The sequence below is a fragment of the Trachymyrmex septentrionalis genome, unplaced genomic scaffold (genome assembly GCF_001594115.1).
Source record: "Trachymyrmex septentrionalis isolate Tsep2-gDNA-1 unplaced genomic scaffold, Tsep1.0 scaffold86, whole genome shotgun sequence".
Taxonomy (NCBI): Eukaryota; Metazoa; Arthropoda; class Insecta; order Hymenoptera; family Formicidae; genus Trachymyrmex; species Trachymyrmex septentrionalis.
The window spans coordinates 881413-901030 of NW_017306049.1; the positions used below are offsets into that span (position 1 = coordinate 881413).

The window sequence follows — 19618 nt, forward strand, 5'->3', positions numbered from 1 at the left end:
AACTAAAAGAAGGGTTATTAACATGCAATGTAGGATTATCATGAGAACTAAGAGTAGAAAGAACCGAGTTGCACACGACTATTGGGATCGATTTGCTGCATGCATCGTATCTGTATTGTATCGGCGTGATTTTGACTCTAGTCTGTGCTTCTTTCTTATCGCGAAGCCACAGAAATTTAAGTTCTAATTTTTTTTTCTTTTTTTCGAAAAGAAGATTGCAAGATTTCTCCTGCTTATAGAGAAACTCATCACAAATTCTCGTAGGAAGATAGCGAGAAAGCTTGCTCACCACATGAAAAAGAGATCTTCTGTAAAAGTCCATTTGCCTATACGCGCCATTAAGCTCAATATATAGCACTTTTTTGATCATCAATTTTTTATAATGAGAAAATTTATAATGCAATCTGTAATTATGTAGCCTAATTTGCCAATTATTTTTTTATTTTTAATTTTTACTAAAAGAAGAGGATTTAAATCTGAGAGAGGACATGACAGCCTAAAACCTGTAACCGCAAAATGCCACCGTGCACTACTGCCCTCTGACAAAGTGGATGTAAACTATATAACAACATCCACTTTTCTTAGAGAGTACATCATCCATTTTTCAAGGTTGTAGTTTACACCCACTTTGTCAGAGGGCAGTAGTGCGCGGTGGCATTTTGCGGTTACAGGTTTTGGGCCGTCATGTCCTCTCTCAGGTTTCTCTTTGCTACTACATACATACATATATTAGGTTGTTCGGAAAGTAATTTCGTTTTTTCCCAACAGAGGACTTATTGTATTTTTTCACAGCCAACTTCACACTTAAGCCGCATAGTCATTACATATTTTGACAGCTGATATAGCAAGGCTTGCTTGTGAAAAAAGTTCGATTGATTCTACGCAGTAGTTTTTGGTTGGTGCCCTATCAAATATGGAAAGTGAAAAGCAGCATTTTCGGCATATTTTACTTTTTTACTATCGAAAAGGTAAAAATGCTGTTCAAGCAAGAAAAAATTATCCGATGTGTATGGAGAAGATGTATTGACAGAACGCCAGTGCCAAAACTGGTTTGCAAAATTTCGATCCGGCAATTTTGATGTTAAAGATGCACCACGTTTTGGAAGGCCAGTTGAAGCTGATGAAGACACAATAAAGGCATTAATTGATGCAAACCGGCGAATAACAACTCGTGAGATCGCTGAGAGATTAAATTTATCGAATTCGATCGTTCATGATCATTTGAAACGCGTCTGATTGAAAATCGTCTTTCATTTTCATAAGAAAAACGAAATTATTTTCCGAACAACCTAATAGTACATACATACGTGTAACCACGTGACAGTCAATACTCCTAACTTTTCCCGCAAGACGTAATTTTCGGGGATAGAGGTTCGGTTTATGCTTCAAAATAAATTTCAGATTACTTTAATTATAATCCAGAGTCATCTAGTTAACTTCGTTCGAACAAATATAGACTCCAGTCAGCCGTATTTAGAAACTAGTTTATTTAGAAACTAACCTATCCTTTTTAGAAACAAAAGATGGTAATGTAAGATAGCAGTCAAGATAGCAGTAAATTATAAGTTTAGTTTTCGCGCCTCATCGCTGGCGGCGCTCCGATCACTCTCCATTACCGCACACGATTGGCCGTGGCTTGCGATTGGCCGACGACAATATCCTTTCGGAATTGGTTGACTTGTAATAGTGGGGAGAAGGAGCGAGATCCTGAGCGATTCCTTTGTACAGGATATAGTCCATTACCAGACTGTAAATAAATCAGATCTCAACAGTAATATCGTATATCACGACCTGTGAGTTATACGGCCTTTCCTTCCGAGGAGTCTTTTAGATTATTATCCCTCCTTCGGATTAATCCTGACAACATTCCTTTCCCTTTTGAAACGTTACTATTTCGGAAGTTATATACGTGATCGTGTTGCTGCCTTACAGCATCTATTTTCTCAGAAGTGGGATAGTAACTATTCACCTCTGCTATGCCGTACTGTGATTAGGTGTCGTACGGAAAAAAAGTTCCTCCTTTCGCGTTCAGGAATACCGACGAAGGGCTATATCGCTATTAAAGGGATTCGAACACTATTCGGTTACGGGAAGTCCGGCCGCCATTAAAACATTGGCTGTGTACGCGCACGCGGCGTGATACTCTTGACAAAGTCGCGTCATACAACATATCACGTGATCAATGTGTGACATGGATCGTGCATCGTTAGAAGCTCTCTCGTTTAACAATCTCAAGAGGAAATTAATGGATCTTAATCTACCCGTTATAACTGACCGGGAAAAGTGTATTGACGCTCTTGCGGATCATAGTGAGAGGATGCATGCTGAACAAGCACTCATGACTATGCCAGGACCTTCTCAAAGGAGAACGGCACAGGGCCCGTTACCATTAAATGCGCAAAGCTCGTTGGAATAGACGTTACTCGAGCTCACACGACAGATTGCGCAACAACTTGCATAACAACGGTTATTTGAGCAATTAATAAGAGACGACGAATGTTGCATCAGATATTTCATTGAATTTGGAATCCAGTTGTAATCGTAATCCGGAAGCTAAGAGCAATGTCCAGTATACGTCAATTCCTGTGGACATACTAGACGAATTTCATACGTCTCAAGCAAGACTCCCGATAGAAGAGATCATGAATGTTCCTACCTATCCACCATCCTACCCCAGTATTGACTACCATTCCGCCAACACAGACTATCACTTTTTTGGCTTCACAAATACCAGTGTTTTATGGTTCGACGGATGACGACGTGAATCATTGGTTGCGTAAGGTCGAGCATGCTGCTGGGATTAATGACAGTGTAAAACTACTAGCCGCGACCAACAAGCTATAGAAACTAGCAAGAGATTGGTTCGATATGGACAATGGATCTCAAGGGATTCATGGTTTGTCTTCAAGGAAGCTCTCATTAAAAGATTCAGGCGACAAGTATCTTACACAAGGGTGATGCACAAAGCGGAATTCCAATAAGGAAGACTTCTTGGACTACGCCACTAAGAAGATCAAACTTCAACCTCTTGAGCAAAGTATTATCAATGTATTATCAATTTGTTGATTGGAGGAATTAATATTTTCACTATTCAAAGTGCTGCTGCGTCGATCAACGTAGAAACAGTCGACGAATTCTTAGAGAGAATGCATCAATTGACCAATATATGCGTGGCGGCACAGAAGAAATTGTCTCCACCTCCGGTGAGAAAGGAAAAAACAAAAGAACGGGATACATCTGATTCACCATCGACGAAAGCGACTCACTGGAAAACCAAATCAAATGTCTCGTGCGCTTATTGTAAAGCGAAAGGTCATGTTAAGGCTGACTGCTGAAAGCTGAAACGGAAGGAAAATACCTCCCAAAACACATCGACCAGTAATACTGTGATAATTGCAAGGGAGATCATTGAAACGGAAAACACGTCAGCCGAGGACGACTCAACCGAAAAGCCAACGAACGTAGCCTGCGTCGGGGATGACGGGACAACACAAATGAAGAAATCAACAATTAAGGTTAATTGCGTCGAAGGAAAAAAGTGCGATCTGGTTCTGATTCAAGTAGCCTAGTATCACACACATTTATACAAAGGTCAGTTTGTAAGCTCCTTTTCGGATTTTCCTTATAAGCAGTTATTGTTCAACGTTTACGCGTGGCAAGTCATTGGTCAAAAACATATCGGCATTCGGTTGGCCGAATTGTCAGAAACTTCTAACCGAGTTACCTTTAATATTATTGACACAAATAATTGGTCTATACATTTAATACTCGGTACAGATTTTTTGTTTAAAAATGATTTATCTCTAACTCTAAAAAAGAAAGCTAAAGATAACTTAAAGTTAATAAATGAAGTTGCATCAGCAGACATAATTAAGATAGATGATTTTCCCATTACACTTTCGGAAATCAAAACTGATTTTGGTCATGATGTTGATAAGCGAACATATGACATTGTAAAAGAAGCATATGACGAACCGGTAAAAAAACAAGAAAAACTGGAACCAGTCACAGTATCGCTTAAAGATAATTCGATTTTCGCGTATGCCGCTCGGAAGTTTGCATGGACCGAGCGGCTATAGATCCGCGAAATTATAGAGGATCTGTTGAAACGTGATATCATTAAAGAGAGTTGTTCACCATATTGTTCACGTATTGTACCTGTCCGTAAACGAAATGGGAATTTATGACTATGTGTCGATCTTCGTCCCTTAAATGACAGGATAGTGAAACAGAAATATCCTTTTTCAGTCATAGAAGACTGCCTATCTCGATTAGCTAATAAAAGCGTTTTTATTCTTTTAGATTTGAAGAAAGCTTTCACGCTATTCCAATATCTTCAGAGTTTACAAAGTACTTCTCTTTCGCTACGCCAGACGGACAATATGAGTATATAAAATTACCATTTGGGTATTCGGAATCTCCGTAGAATTTCAAAAGCGTTTATTACGCGTTTTAGGAACATTAATACGTCACGATGAAGTATTAGTTTATGTAGACGATATTCTGATTCCAACCGTAGATGAAAATCTAAAGATTTTGTCACGTTGTTTGTATCTGTTAAAGTAACATGCCTGTGCAGTCAATTATAAGAAATGTCAATTTCTGAAAAGAACGGTCGAATATGTAGGATATATTTTGACTGATCAGGGAATCACACCGAGCGAGCGGCATGTAGAAGCCGTTAAGAAATTTCCACTGCCTAAGAATATTCATGAACTTCAGAGATTTTTGGGGTTAGTTAGCTTTTTTCGAAGATTCGTCCCTAGATTCGTCGAGATAGCTAAACCACTCTATTCGTTACTTAAAAAATCAATAGCGTTGGAGTTTAACGAACAGTGCGTAACAGCATTTGAAAAACTAAAGTCATCACTTGTTACTTTTCCGGTGTTGCAGTTATATGATCCGCGTCGCGAAAAGGAATTACACACGGATGCAAGTTCAGTTGCTTTAGCAACAATTCTTTTACAAAAGCAAAATTCGGGTTTGTGGGCGGCAATTGCCTATTATAGTCAAGCAACGAATGCCGCAGAAAGCCGTTACCATTCGTTTGAACTCAAAATGTTAGCCATTGTTAAAGCGATTGACAGATTCCATATTTATTTATGTGGCGTTAAATTTACCGTAATTACCGATTGTCACGCAATTGTATATGCGATTAATAAAGCAAATTTAAATCCGCGTATTGGACTATTCGGTTACAGAGTTATGACTTTAATGTACAGCACCGACAAGGGAACAGGATGATGCACGTAGATGCGTTAAGCCGCATAGCAGCTGCGGTTGAAACTATTCCTCTTGAAAAAAAATTACAATACCGACAGCTATCGGACCCACGAATTCGTACAATCATAGATCACCTTGAAGAATCAGAATGATAAATTTATGTTAATCGAAGGACTAGTATACAAAAAAGACGACGATAAGTCTCGCTTTTATGTATCTGATTGTATGGTAACAAATATTTCGCGTGTGTATCGCAAAATGATAATAATGTCCATTGCGGAGTCGAAAAAATAATACAGAGAATACGAAATGACTATTGGTTCTTATCTATGCGTAAACAAGTTCAGTCTTGTGGACAATTATTTGGTATGCCTTGTAGCTAACTTTTCAGCGAAGACATAAAAGAGGGTGAATTACAACTAGAAGAGACCCCCAAACTTTCCATGCATATTGTACATATAGATCATTTTGGTTCATTGATAGAATCTACCAGTGGACGCAAGCACATCTTGCATATCTGGTATTGGTAGATTCATTCACAAGGTTTACTTGGCTTCTCCCAGTAAAAACTACAAGAGAGACGATGGAAAATATAATTCCGATCTTTAATGTTTTTGATAATCCTAACATCTTGGTATCGGATTGCGGAACTACATTCACCTCTTCTGAGTTCTCTGATTTTAACAAAAGAGAGGTATTAAACATAGTTTGGTCGCTGTAGCCGCTCCTTGGGCGAATGGATTAGTCGAACGTGTAAACCGTTTTCTAAAATCAGCTTTGCCTAAAGTTGTTGATGATCAACTTAATTGGACGGAAGCTTAATTCAATACACCATTAACAACACTTATCATTCTGCAATAAAGTTCAGTATACAGTTCTGCAATAATTCTCCATCAAAATTGCTTTTTAGGTACGAAAAAGCGTAATCAAATAGATTCACTACTTCAGTTCTTGAGTAAATTAGCGGATTCCACTCTTTCGACTTAGGACAACGCGACTGGAACAACGCGAGCATTCCTGCGAAATAGCTAAACAAGCCTCCGATGAGTTGAAACAATATAACAAAACGTACTGTGACAAAAGACATAAAGTACCGACTAAATATAAAGTAGGTGACTACGTATTTATTAGAGATACCGTACGAAAACTCGGTGAAAATCCAAATCGGCTTATAAACCGTTATATATGGTTATTAAGGTATTGAATAAAAATAGATATATTATACAGAATGTTCCAGGATTTAATAGGTCACAGAAATCCTATAATTCTATTTTGTCGTCAGACCAGCTTAAACCCTGGATCAAACCTGTTATTCCTTAACTACTCATATTAAAAAATTAAGTTAAGAAGTTATTGTATACCACTTTTACGTTCTTAATTTTTGTACACCAGCGAAAATCATATTTTTTGTATTTTTAGTTTAAGTTCGAGGGCGAACACCTTTTCAGAATGGTCGAGCTGTATGATAGCATCTTCAGTTATAAATTATAAGTTTAGTTTTCGCGCTTCATCGCTGGTGACGCTCCGATCTCCCGCCATTATCGCAGACGATTGGCTGTGCCTTGCGATTGACCCGTCGACAATACCCTTTCGGGATTGGTTGACTTGTGATAATGGGGAGAATGAGCGAGATCCCGAGCGATTTCGTACAGGATAGTCCATTACCAGACTGTGAATAAAGATCTCAACAGTAATATCGTATATCACGACTTGTGAGTTATACGCCCTTTCCTTCCGAAGAGTCATTTAGATTATCCCTCCTTCGGATTAATCCTGACAACATTCCTTTTCCTTTCGAAACGTTACTATTTCGGAAGTTGTACACGTGATTATCGTGTTACTGCCTTATAGTAAGTATCCATATAAGCAAAAGACCGTAAATATAACATTAATTTTACAAAAGGGATCTGTCACGTCCAGAGTTATTCTAGGGGACAGTGTTGAAGGTCGCGAGCGAAGGGCCGCGCGTAGAATGGAGCCTCGGCTCCTATGAGTGAGCGTAATGGCAGTTGATCGGAAGAGAATCGAAATTGCGATACGCGGCCACTTCTCGGTTCCTTTTTTTGTAGCTCTATCAAAGAGGCGCCCTAATGGAAGGTCATATGATCATAATATTATTTTATTAATATGATCATAATGGGTCGCCCTCGTTGATGCAAGTATTATCGTCCTTTAAAGCTCGGTAGGAGAACTTGGAAGGGGATGGTGATAAAGAAATAGACAGTAATTATTCGACGATTTTTATTTTCAGATGGGTCGTTTCGACATTTCTAAAGCGAGGTTTCCCGGTATCCTTAACGGGCTGCGTGGGGATCCTCGCCGGGGCCCGGGATGTGCCTGGCGGAGGAAGGCAGGGGACTTCGCGGAGCACCTTATGTTCGGGGTCCGCGTCTAGCTCGGTTTTACGGGGCGCAGTAGAGATCCTCGCGGCTGTAGGGGGCTCGAGGAAGGTCGTCAGTGGAATGGTCCCCTAAAATTCGGGAGTCGAAATCCCCGTGATGGAGGGCCTTTATTAGGTGGTGCAACTAGCGTTTCCAGTTCCTGCGACACAATCTCGGCATTTATAGTAGCGAATTGATTAGATTTAAATTTAGATTTAGAGAGAGAGAGAGAGAGAGAGAGAGAGAAAGAATTTGCGTAGAACTAAATAGATTTGAGCGTTGCGGTCTACGGGGAGGAGAGCCGACGCTTCCTTTTTGGCAGCGGAGGAGTCCTTAGCCGAGGAGGTACGGGGGTCGTTGTGACAGGAGAGATAGAGATGGGCGCCCGAAGACAAGCACTCAGCCCTGAGTGAGCAGGGAGGTGTATGGAACGACCCTGAACAAGGGCGCGCCAAAGAAAAAAACACAAAAGGAGAATCGGACGCCCGAATAGCGTCCAGGTCTGGCGATTAAGAAGATGCCTTAGAACAGTCCCGAGATAAGGGCGCGCCAAGGCAGACGAAAGGGAGGCGAAGGGCGTCTTGCGGAAAATGCCCTACTCCAAAGGATTCTTCGGGACAGATGCGTGCCGCGAACTATTCAAGAGGGTTCCGCACAAGGCAGCATGACAGTCGTTATCTTCGTGATAGACTAGGACTTCGATAATTATCAAGTTGTTGAGTATTACAAGAGAGCCATTATTTATTTCTATAGAGAGAAAAACACAAGGAAAACACAAGAAAAACTCGAGGACTTCCGGAGTCTAATTGCTAATAGTAATTACAAAAGTAGAAACTCAGATGTAACGCGAATATTATAAACGTGAAACTATAATTACGGAAAGTTCGCAGAATTTGAAAAGTTTACAAGTATAGTCTAGATCATGAACGTTATAACTACAAAGAATCAGAACTTAGACGAATTTGTAATGATACGCGAGATTGATAACGAAATTTTCACAAGTACGAACACAGTGCCATGATAATTTTAAGTCCCCCGTCGAGACTTAGCCATTGGCTCAATGAGACAAAAAACTTTAAAGTATCGAGAACATGTGCTTATCGTGCTATCGGAAAAATAACTAAGTTTAGAGAATTGAGTAACAAGGTGATTGTTCGCATGTGTGTATTCGAAAATTTATACGGAAAAAGAGAGAGCCCGAGAGATACTCGCAGCATCGGTTTATATACCTCAAAGGGGTGACGTCTCGCAGTGAGGGGTAATTTCGAGCATGATTCTAGAATATTCTACAGATCTTCATTATTCGCTAGATATTAACAGTATCGCTATTCCATGGATGCGAGGTGAATTTCTGTGTTTGATTTCGTCGATTGATGTCTTTATGATGATTGAAATGCACCTGCAACTGTCTGCTGTAAAGTTTGTGGTTTCTACCTGCTCGATACACTGAATCGCTCGTGAGATTTTGAGTATTCCTTGCTCGATTTCTTGGCGATTATATTTAATGTGAGTTGTCGCTGGCTGTTTTTGTAATTTTGCTCGGTCTCAATGATTCGTGGAAATTTTGTGAGTATTTTATGGCGTGTTTCATGGCGCAATTAACATACGTGACTCTCATAATAGATGATTGTATTTGATTTCTATTATTGGTTAAAAAGGGGGAAGTCCTACCTTTTTATTGTGTTTGTTTTTGTAGTGAATGTTGTATCTTTTCCTTAAATAATTATCTAAAAATTTATGTATATCTTCTAAGCAAGAGCGAAAATAGCGGTTCACACGGTCTGCGCGTGAGAGGATCCGTGGAGAGGAGATCGTGCTCGCGGCTCGATCAACAGTACAGATACAAGCCATGCGATTCCGGCTATAATGTATGCTCTAGAGTGACGGTCGGTTTTTGACACCCGGATGTTACAGGATCATAGCCTAAGATTATTTTTGTTAACAAAAATCACTAAAAAATTATGGCTTTAATATTAGTCTCAGCAACTATTGGGTGGATCCATATATTCGTTCGCTTTTTGAAGGCTAAAATGAAACAAGTTTTTTTCATACAAAGGATGAATTTTAATCAATAATATATTCTCCGTTTTTGTTGATGACCTCTTGCCATCTTTCCAACAATTTCATTATTCCGCTCTCATAGAAGGTCTGGGGCTTAGAGGCGAAAAACCGGTCGAGGTACGTTTTCACAGCTGTCTGATCAGCGAACGATTTCCCGTTGAGGGAGTTTTGCAGGGACCGGAACAAGTGATAGTCGGATGGCGCAAGGTCTGGTGAATACGGTGGGTGAGGCAAAACATCCCAGCCAAGTTGCACTAATTTTTGCTGAGTGATTATTGCGGTGTGGGGTCTGGCGTTGTCATGGTGGAATATGACACCTTTGCGATTGATCAGTTCTGGACGTTTCTGTCGCAATGCTTGATTCAATTTCGTTAGCTGCGTGCAGTAGATCTTCGAATCGATCGTTTTTCCCTGAGGAAGCAGCTCGTAAAACAGCACACCACGATGATCCCACCATATGGATAGCAAAATCTTCTTCGGATGCAGGCCGGCCTTCGGGGTGGCATTCGGCGGCTCGCCAGCGGTTCCCCACGATCTCTTGCGCACTATGTTGTCATAGATGATCCACTTTTCGTCGCCAGTCACTATTCGTTTGAGAAACGGGTCGCTTTCGTGCCGCTTCAGAAGTGAATTGCAGATGGATATGCGGTTGGCCAGGTTCTCCTCGGTCAGCTTGTGCGGCACCCAAACATCGAGGCGGGACACGTAGCCAAGCTGTTGCAAATGCCTTTGTACGGTTCCATAACCTATTTTAAGTGTCTCCGCAATCTCTCGCACCTTTAGCGTCCGGTCTTGCTCAACCAGTGCCTTGATATCATTCGAATCAACCTCGGTGGGCCGACCGCTGCGGGGTCCATCTTCAAGACTCGTATCTCCGGAACGAAATTTGGCAAACCATTTCTGAGCGGCACGTTTTGTTAAGGCATCGTCCCCGTATACGCTGCATATCTTTCGGTGGGCCTCCGCAGCTCGCTTGCCTTTCTTGAAGTAATAAAGCAAAATGTGCCGAAAATGCACCTTATTCTCCGACATGTTCACAGGTCTATAGCACAAACAAAACTAATGCCAATGAAATCAAATTTGACAGATGAAAAGAGCGGACTGTCACCTTTCCAAAACATATTTGGATTGCCCGATTAGGCAACCAGAACCGGAGATATTCGGAAAAAATTTGCACTACTAACAAAAAGCGAACGAATATATGGATCCACCCAATATATATGCAATTAAAAAAAGAGGAAAAATTTCAATAGAAACAAGAGACTGTATCAATTCCAATCTGATCTTGGCATTAATGTTAGGACAGGCCCAAAAATGTGGTTCAGATCTTGGAATGAATATCCACAAGTACAAACTGGGTCACTTTTACACCTATTTTAAATAAAAAATCATTCGTAAAAGCATAGCCCGTTATTAATCTCACTACAAGAGATTAAATTTAATTTACATTGGTGGAAATGGGCATTTTAATCACAGATTACAAAGGTTAGATTCAATATTTCTTGATGCTAGAAAACGAGCGTTTCAGCGTCGCATGAATATATATATATATATATATATATATATATAAGCATAAAGCTGGAAATACTATAGACACGGGCAATAGAAACAGAAAATAACGAGCCATCTAATCAGAGCTCTGGGATATAATATCGACCTTATGCTGGATTCACACTGGATTCAACATGCGTCGTACAACGCATTTCTGCAACTAAAAAGAAGCAGAATTTTATTTTGTATAAATGATACAAAGCAAAATCCTGTTTTCTGATCGGTTGCAGAGCATCGCACGACGCACGTTGAATCCAGAGTGAATTTAGCATTAAGCTTATTCTATAATAACGTAACGTAAGACCATAACATAAATCACAATACGTAAAACCCACATGCAACGCTTATCGAGCCAATCAGAAGGGTCAATAGTCTATCGACTGTTTCTGATTGACTGTCGTCTTCTTTTATTGATTAGTCTGATCTACCAATGTCTAATTTTTACTTTTTGTGCTTGCAAAGTAATCATTTGAAGCGCAATACTTTGATTTAATAATAAAATAAAATATTATGGAGGCTAACTTCTTCAAATCCATCTTTAAACTTATGATAAATTCACGTTACACTGGATCAGTGAATGTTAAAAGCTGTTTTATATAAACTATTTTAATACAGTGATACAATATAATCAACTTTTACAATAGGTGCATCTAGAAGCACGATCGCTCACTGAGCGCTCAGTGAGCTTTTGTATCTGTTTGGTCTATACATTTAGTTTTAACGGAATATGCCAATCAGATGCAAGAGCTTACTGAGCGCTCAGTGAGCGGTCGTGCTTCTGGATGCACCCAATGAAATGATACACATATATTTTGTTAAATAACGTGATAATATCATTAGTAGATACTTAGTCGTTTAAAATATTTATGTACTTCTACAATTAATTTCATGCAAAGTAGCTTGTTGCAATTTATGTTATGGTTTTACGTTACGGTCGTTGTAGAATAGGGTTTAGAGTTTATATTAGCCATAACCGTGTCGTATGCTATAATTTAAGAATTGACTAATTACAGTTAAGTATTCCCCTTTTATTCTGCGGTAAGAAGGGAATACTTGAAGATGATTGGTCAGTTAAGGTGATTGGTTATAGATTATGGCATACGATTACGGCGAATATAAATGCTCCCTAAGGACCTATTATTCCACTTGTAGCGGATGGTTACATATATAACATGAGCGTGAATAATTGAAGGTACTTGAAGTAACAATTAACAACGTTTATTGTATCACAATTACAATATCCTATCGCGACAATGTTAAATATGAGTATCTTATTTCTCAATAGTTCTAGACAGAATAATTGTATGTTCCGGAAGGAATCTCGTTCTCGAAGGAGAAGGAAAGTTCTAGAAGGAGTATCTAGGTGGGAGATTGAGTATAATGTAGTGAGAGTACGCCATCTGGTCGCGAAGTATGTGTGATAGAATATAGAGCGTGGAATATACCAAAAAGAGTGTGTACATGTCGGTGTAAATGTAAATGTATCCCTACACACTTATTGATAATGAGTCTTCTATATAAAAGTTATGCGTTTCGCAGGTTTCCTCCGTGTCCAGATCCATTCTTGAAATGCCAACATTTCGTGAACCTTGCAGTCCACTTCATCAGGAAGAGTAGCTTGATGCTGAGTTGTTCCTCCGGGCCACCAACGTGATTTCAGGCTAAAACACGTCACGCAGTCAGCACTATCAGAACACAACATCGAAACAGGACATCAAATACTGTTCGATAAAACGACCACAATAGCTAACATTACTTTATACTTTCCAAGAAAATATAGAGAAGCTATAGAGATACAAAAACATTCTAACAATCTAAATAGGGATAATGGCTACAATATAAATAAAATATGAAAAACCATTCTCCCGGTTATTGAAGACTAACCAATCTTCCTCCTCTCCCCCCCCCCCACCCACAATTTTCTTTTTTCCTCCCACCACTCTAACAAGTAGCGTATAAAAAGGAACGGCTCGGAGGAACAGCTCAGTATCAGGCTGCCCTAATGAAGCGAAACGCATAACTTTTATATAGAAAGCACCCGTGGAAGCTTTAAGAATATTAATGAGCCTTCTACAATAAGCCATTAGTCATAAATCAGAAGTCAGAAGATAAAAATTGACGACTGTGATTGGTCAATTTTTAGCTTATGACTTCTGATTTATGACTAATGGCTTATTGTAAATGGTCCATTAGATAAATCTGGCAATCCGTGCATGTGATTGGGTAATCTTGCTACTTATCCAACATATGATGAAAGGATTACATGAGGTGTGGGAGTCGATTGTATATCTTCAAATGAGGCGAAAATTACAAAAGTGAGCAAATTCATTAAAGTATTCATAATTTAATTGGTTCAATACCTAATTGGTCAGTAACCTTTGCACACTTTTGTAATTTTCATCTCCTTTCAAAATCCATAATCGATCTCTTGTTCTTTTTGGCTGAACTTTTGCACCGTTTAGTTTATCTTTCTTCTTTTTTTTTTCTAGAGAGAAAAGAAAGAAAGATGAACTAATCCAAAAATTCAGCCAAAAAGAACAGGTCTATGGTGTGTGCAGTTTGAACAACCATGCCTACTTTTGTTCCGCGTCGTCAATTGATGCATTCAGGGAGACACTGTTAGCGTCATTCTGTCATTCTATTTTCGTTCTTTATTAAACGTAAAACAAGAATGGAATGACCTAAATAGCATTAATAACGTCTCCCCGAACGCATTTAATGATTATTGGCCGCGGCACAGACCCTTGCATAACGCATAATGCATAGTGCATAGGGGAATCAACCAATAGAAATTATTCTTTTCTATGGAATGGAAGGAAGGGAAAGATCCTGATTAGTTGATTCGCTTATGCACTATGCGTTATGCGTTACGCAAAAGTCTGTGCTGCAGTCTTACACGCATTCTACAATAAGCCATTAGTCATAAATCAGAGTTGGAAATTGACCAATCAGTCGTCAATTTCTAACTTCTAATTTATGATTAATAGCTTATTGTAGAATGGTCATTATATTTATACGGAACCTTTAGAATGCAGTCACATGCAGCGTAACCTGCGTAAGCATAACCTGCATATCCTAGTAATTTTACTAGAATACGTTATATTTTATTTACTAGAATACGTCATTCTGAAGCTGGTATTCATAATAAGATCTTATATTCAAGACCGTCTTAAGAACGGTTCATGGCGAATAGGAGGCCGAACTTAAATCCATGGCACATACAAAAACAATAAGGTCGTAACATGTAAGTAATAAGGAAATCGTAAGGCGTCGTCTACAATGAGCAGTAGCAGTAATGGATTTAGAAGTAGGCGTAGAATTCAACAAATCATAGTCAAATGTAAGAAGGATAAACTTATTAATTACGAAGGCAAGTCAATAAGTTCTTAGAAAATCTAGAGGAAAATCTAGAGAAATCAGAGGGCACTCGCAGAGTCATGTCACATTACTTTTTGACAAATAGCATCTTTCAGCTGATTACTGTCAAATTTTGAACGGAATTCATCGCGTGGTTTCGTTTCTGTACACGATTAAAGCGAACAACCTTTGTATTTTTTGCAAAATGGAAAAAAACGAGTTTCGTGCAGTGATTAAATATCTACATACGAGGTCTGGCTATTAAATAACGAGACTGCGCGCGCAGAAGGCGTCCTAGAGGGGTAGGGTGGGAAACGAATGCAGCGTTGGATAGCTGGAAGTGTCTACTATTCCAGTACGAAAACACGTTTTTGTCGCAGTAGTAGTATTTTTTCTATAGAGGTTAGAAACGAACTTGTTTTTTTCTCGTGCCGATAACAATGTGTGACGAAAAACACGAGCAACGGATCAATGTGAAATTTCTCGTTAAATTAAAAAAAACTCCGACTGAGTGCTATAAGTTGTTGAAAGAGGCCTATGGTGAGAATTCTCTATCTCGTGCGCGTGTTTTCGAATGGTATAAACGGTTTTCTGAAGGCCGAGAGAGCACCGAAGATGACCAACGTCCAGGTCGACCTGTCTCTGTTTCAACTCCGCAAACAGTGACCAAAATCAATGAAATTGTGCGCGGAGATCGTCGTATGAGCATTCGGATGATTGCTGAGACTGTAAACGCCGATAAAGAAACTGTCAGAAAAATTTTACATGACGAATTAAACATGAAGAAAGTCTGTGCGAAGTTGGTCCCAAAAAATTTGACCCCTGACCAAAAGCTCGTCCGTCAACAGATCTGCTCAGATTTTCTTGAGAGGTTAGATGAAGAGCCTGAATTGATGGAAAACATCATCACTTGCGATGAAACCTGGATATTCCAATACGATGTTGAAACTAAGCGGCAATCCATGCACTGGAAAACTCCTGCATCGCCAAGAATGAAAAAAGCAAGGATGTCGAAATCAAAATTTAAAGCCATGCTAATCGTTTTTTTCGACATCAACGGCATCGTGATGACTGAATGGGTTCCAGAGGGTCAAACTGTAAACCAAACTTACTATTTGACAGTTTTGGCAACACTGCGAGAGCGAGTTCGTAAGAAACGGCCGGAGTTGTGGAAAAACAAGTCGTGGATCTTACACCAGGACAACGCACCTGCCCATAACGCGCTGTCTGTGAAGCGTTATTTAGCCGCTAGAAGCACTCCAGTGCTCGAACACGCGACGTACTCGCCTGATTTAGCACCCTGTGACTTTTTCCTGTTTCCAAAGATCAAGTCTGCCTTAAAAGGAACCCGGTTCGAGTCGATGGAAAAGGTGAAGCGAAAATCGGCGGAGCTCCTAAATGCTCTTACAAACGAAGACTTCCAGCATTGCTTTGACCAATGGAAAAAACGAATGAAACGGTGTGTAGCGAGGGGAGGGGAGTACATTGAAGGGGAGCATTCAATTGTAGAATAATTTTTAAAATAAAACTCTTTTTCATAAGCAGTCTCGTTATTTAATAGCCATACTTCGTATGAAAGATTTAACGCCGAAAGAAATCAAAGTCGAGTTGGATAATGTTCATAGCACATCTGCACCAACGTTTGCGACTGTATTGTACCATTGGGTGAATGAATTTAAACATGGTCGTACATCCACATGTGATGCACCTCGTTCGGGACATCCAATTGAGGCTGCTACGCCAGAAATCATCAATAAAGTCCACGATATTGTTTTGACTGATCGACGAATGAAAGTGCGCGAGCTTGTTGAAGCCACAGGCATGTCACATGGTACAGTGATTTCAATTTTGCACGAACAATTGGGTATGAAAAAGCTATTGGCAAGATGGGTGCCGCGTTTGCTCACTGTGGACTATAAGCGCGACCTTGTGACGATTTCAAAACAATGTTTGCAGATGTTTCAACGTAATCCAGATTAATTTTACCGTCGTTTCATTACTGTGGACGAAACATGGATCCATTACTTCACACCCGAGACAAAGGAACAGTCAAAACAATGGTCTTCACCGGATGAACCAGCTCCGAAGAAGGCGAAAACCGTGAAGTCGGCCGGAAAGTTAATGGCCACAGTTTTTTTGGAACGCGGTATAATTCATATCGATTACCTTCCGTCGAAGCAAACGATCAATGGCGATTACTACTCAGCCTTATTGGACCGTTTCAACAACATTTTAAAGAAAAAACGTCTCCATTTGGTGAAGAAGAAAGTGCTCTTCTATCAAGACAATGCACGGGTTCACACGTGTTCGGTATCGATGGCCAATTCAACGAATTCCGCTACGAATTGCTTCCCCATCCAGCATATTCGCCAGATTTAGCCCCCTGCGATTATTTCCTGTTTCCAAACCTGAAGAAATGCTTCGAAGAAAAGAGATTCACCACCAGAGAGCAGCTCATCGCCGAAACAGAGGCTTATTTTGAAGGATTGGACAAATCATATTATTCGGACGGCTTGAAAAAGTTGGAGAATGGTTGGATCAAGTGTATCGAGCTGAAAGAAGACTATGTTGAGAAATAAAAATGAATAAAAAAAAATGTGTTTCACTATGTTTTTCTAAAAACTTATTAACTTGCCCTTGTATTGGCTTGATACGTTTTTAAACATCAATTATGCGAACGTGCAATGCTAAGTTACAGTCCTAATTGTAAAAATAGTAGTAGAAACGAAAATTATTAGGTGTACAAAAAAGTTCTGAGCTTTTTTTTGTAAAATTCCCTTTCCCATCGTATGTAATCGTACGGAAATGGTTTGCTGCGTAACGCCAAGCTGTTCTGCAAGCTCCTTTTCAGTTTGCGCAGAGTTTATATCCAGCAGTGCTTGCAATTCGTCCGTTTCAATCTTTTCAGGGCGTCCAGCACGCGATTCATCTTTAAGACTGAAATCTCCTTGGCGAAACTTTTGATACCACCTTTTGCATGTTGCATGACTTACAGCGTTCTCTCCATATGCAGCACAAATCATTTCAGTGGCTTCAGCAGCATTTTTCTTCAGATAAAACGCGAAGTGGATGGAAAATCGAATATGCTCTTTTGTAATTGCCATCGTGAACACTACTGATTTTTGAGGTTATGTGCATCAAACGCCAAACCGTATCGCATTTCAGGAGGTTAAATGTTACTGTTTTAAAACCCCAAAAGGGCGGGAAGATATATAAAATTTAAATTGTTATTTCGGTTGTATCAAATCTAAAGCTCAGAACTTTTTTGTACACCTAATATAATAATTTAAATATTGTATATTTCTTCTTCTTACATTAAGCCTCTAGCCTGTTACATCTCTCATATGCTTGTAGTGTGCCGCTGATTATTCAATTGTCGTGAACATATGGGACAGTTTTAATGCCGGTTCCGAACGGCGGATTTTTCGAGAAATATTTCTGTGGATAAAAATATTCTCGGAAGGTTGTCGGCTTTTTTCAAGAGGAGATATGAGGGTAAATATTTTGGTTCCTATTGGAATCAAACTCGGCTCGAATCTCTAGCATGATAGACCAGTACGCTGTCTGCCGCGTTTATAATATATATTAGGAATGTAAATAAGTTTCCGCCGTTTTTAATAAAAAATTGGGCATTTATTGTGAAAGAACAGTACCTAATGTTTTTTTCGAAGTATTGTCCATCGCTAGCCACTACTTTTTCCCATCTTTCTGGCAGCATACGGATACCGCGTCGGAAAAACGCTTCATCTTTTGAAGCTATCCACGAATCGATCCAATTTTTGGTATCTTCATATGATGTGAAGTGTTGCTCAGACAGGCCATGCGCCATCGATCGAAACAGGTAGTAATCAGAAGGAGCAATGTCTGGTGAATACGGCGGGTGGGGTAAAACTTCCCAATTGAGTGTTTCCAAGTAGGTTTTGACCGGCGCCGCAACATGTGGACGAGCATTATCATGCAGAAGAATAACTTTGTCGTGTCTGGAGTAGTAGTGGGCGCGTTTTTCCTTGAGTGCTCGGCTCAATCTCATCAATTGTGTTCGGTAGAGAGCCCCAGTAATGGTTTCGTTCGGTTTGAGCAACTCATAATAAACGACACCTAGCTGATCCCACCAAATACACAACATGAGCTTTTTCCCATGAATGTTCGGCTTGGCTGTCGATGTTGAAGCATGGCCAGGTGGTCCCCATGATTTCTTCTTCTTTGGGTTATCGTAGTGGATCCATTTTTCATCACCAGTATAGACTACACGGTACAAAAAACCCTTTCGTTTATGCCTGGCAAGCAGCATTTCACATGTGAAAAATCGGCGTTCAACGTTTCTCGGCTTCAGTTCATATGGAACCCAATTTCCTTGCTTTTGAATCATTTCCAACGATTTTAAGCGATGTGAAATTGCTGGTTGAGTCACTCCTAATGTAAGTGCAAGTGCTTCTTGCGTTTGGCACGAATCTTCATCCAATAATGCTTCCAATTCCGCGTCTTCGTACACTTTCGGCCTTCCGCTACGTTCTTTGTCTTCGACGTCAAATTCACCGTTCTTAAACTTTTGAAACCACTCACGGCAACTTCTCTCACTTAAGGCAGCCTCACCATATGCTTCTACAAGCAATCGATGCGCCTCAGCTGCAGATTTCTTCAAATTAAAGAAGTAAATCAAAAGCTCCCGCAAATGATGCTTATTCGGCTCAAAACTCGACATTTTCGCACGAAAAAAGATATAAGATGCTGATGCAAAATCGCTAATATTTCAAGGTTATGTTCTTGCCAGATGTCCAACCTTACGATATGACGTTTTACAGCTGACAATTTTAACTATAACGTACTGGTAGCGCCATTGTTTGTCAAACGGCGGAAACTTATTTATACTCCTAATATTTAATATATATTTCATTTCTCTAAATTTCTACATAATAAAATTATTAAGAAGTATCGTAGAATAATTAAAAAGTTGCAAGTAAAGAAATATTTAAAAGTACTTACACGGCATAAACCTTAATTTGTATGTATTTATATTAAATGCATTTATTATATATATATATATA

The 19618-nt window shown here is 39.6% G+C and overlaps 1 protein-coding gene across 1 annotated transcript; it reads right to left on the reverse strand.

The window, feature by feature from the left end:
• Positions 1-9622: 9622 nt before the first annotated feature.
• LOC108755192 (histone-lysine N-methyltransferase SETMAR-like) lies at positions 9623-10873 on the reverse strand. The gene has a single exon (XM_018498071.1). The coding sequence runs from the start codon at positions 10695-10697 to the stop codon at positions 9669-9671; it is 1029 nt and encodes a 342-aa protein (XP_018353573.1). The 5' UTR covers positions 10698-10873; the 3' UTR covers positions 9623-9668.
• Positions 10874-19618: the final 8745 nt, after the last annotated feature.

Excerpts from the sequence above, each read along its gene's own strand:
- LOC108755192 (XM_018498071.1), bottom strand. The coding sequence starts at position 10,697 with ATGTCGGAGAATAAGGTGCATTTTCGGCACATTTTGCTTTATTACTTC.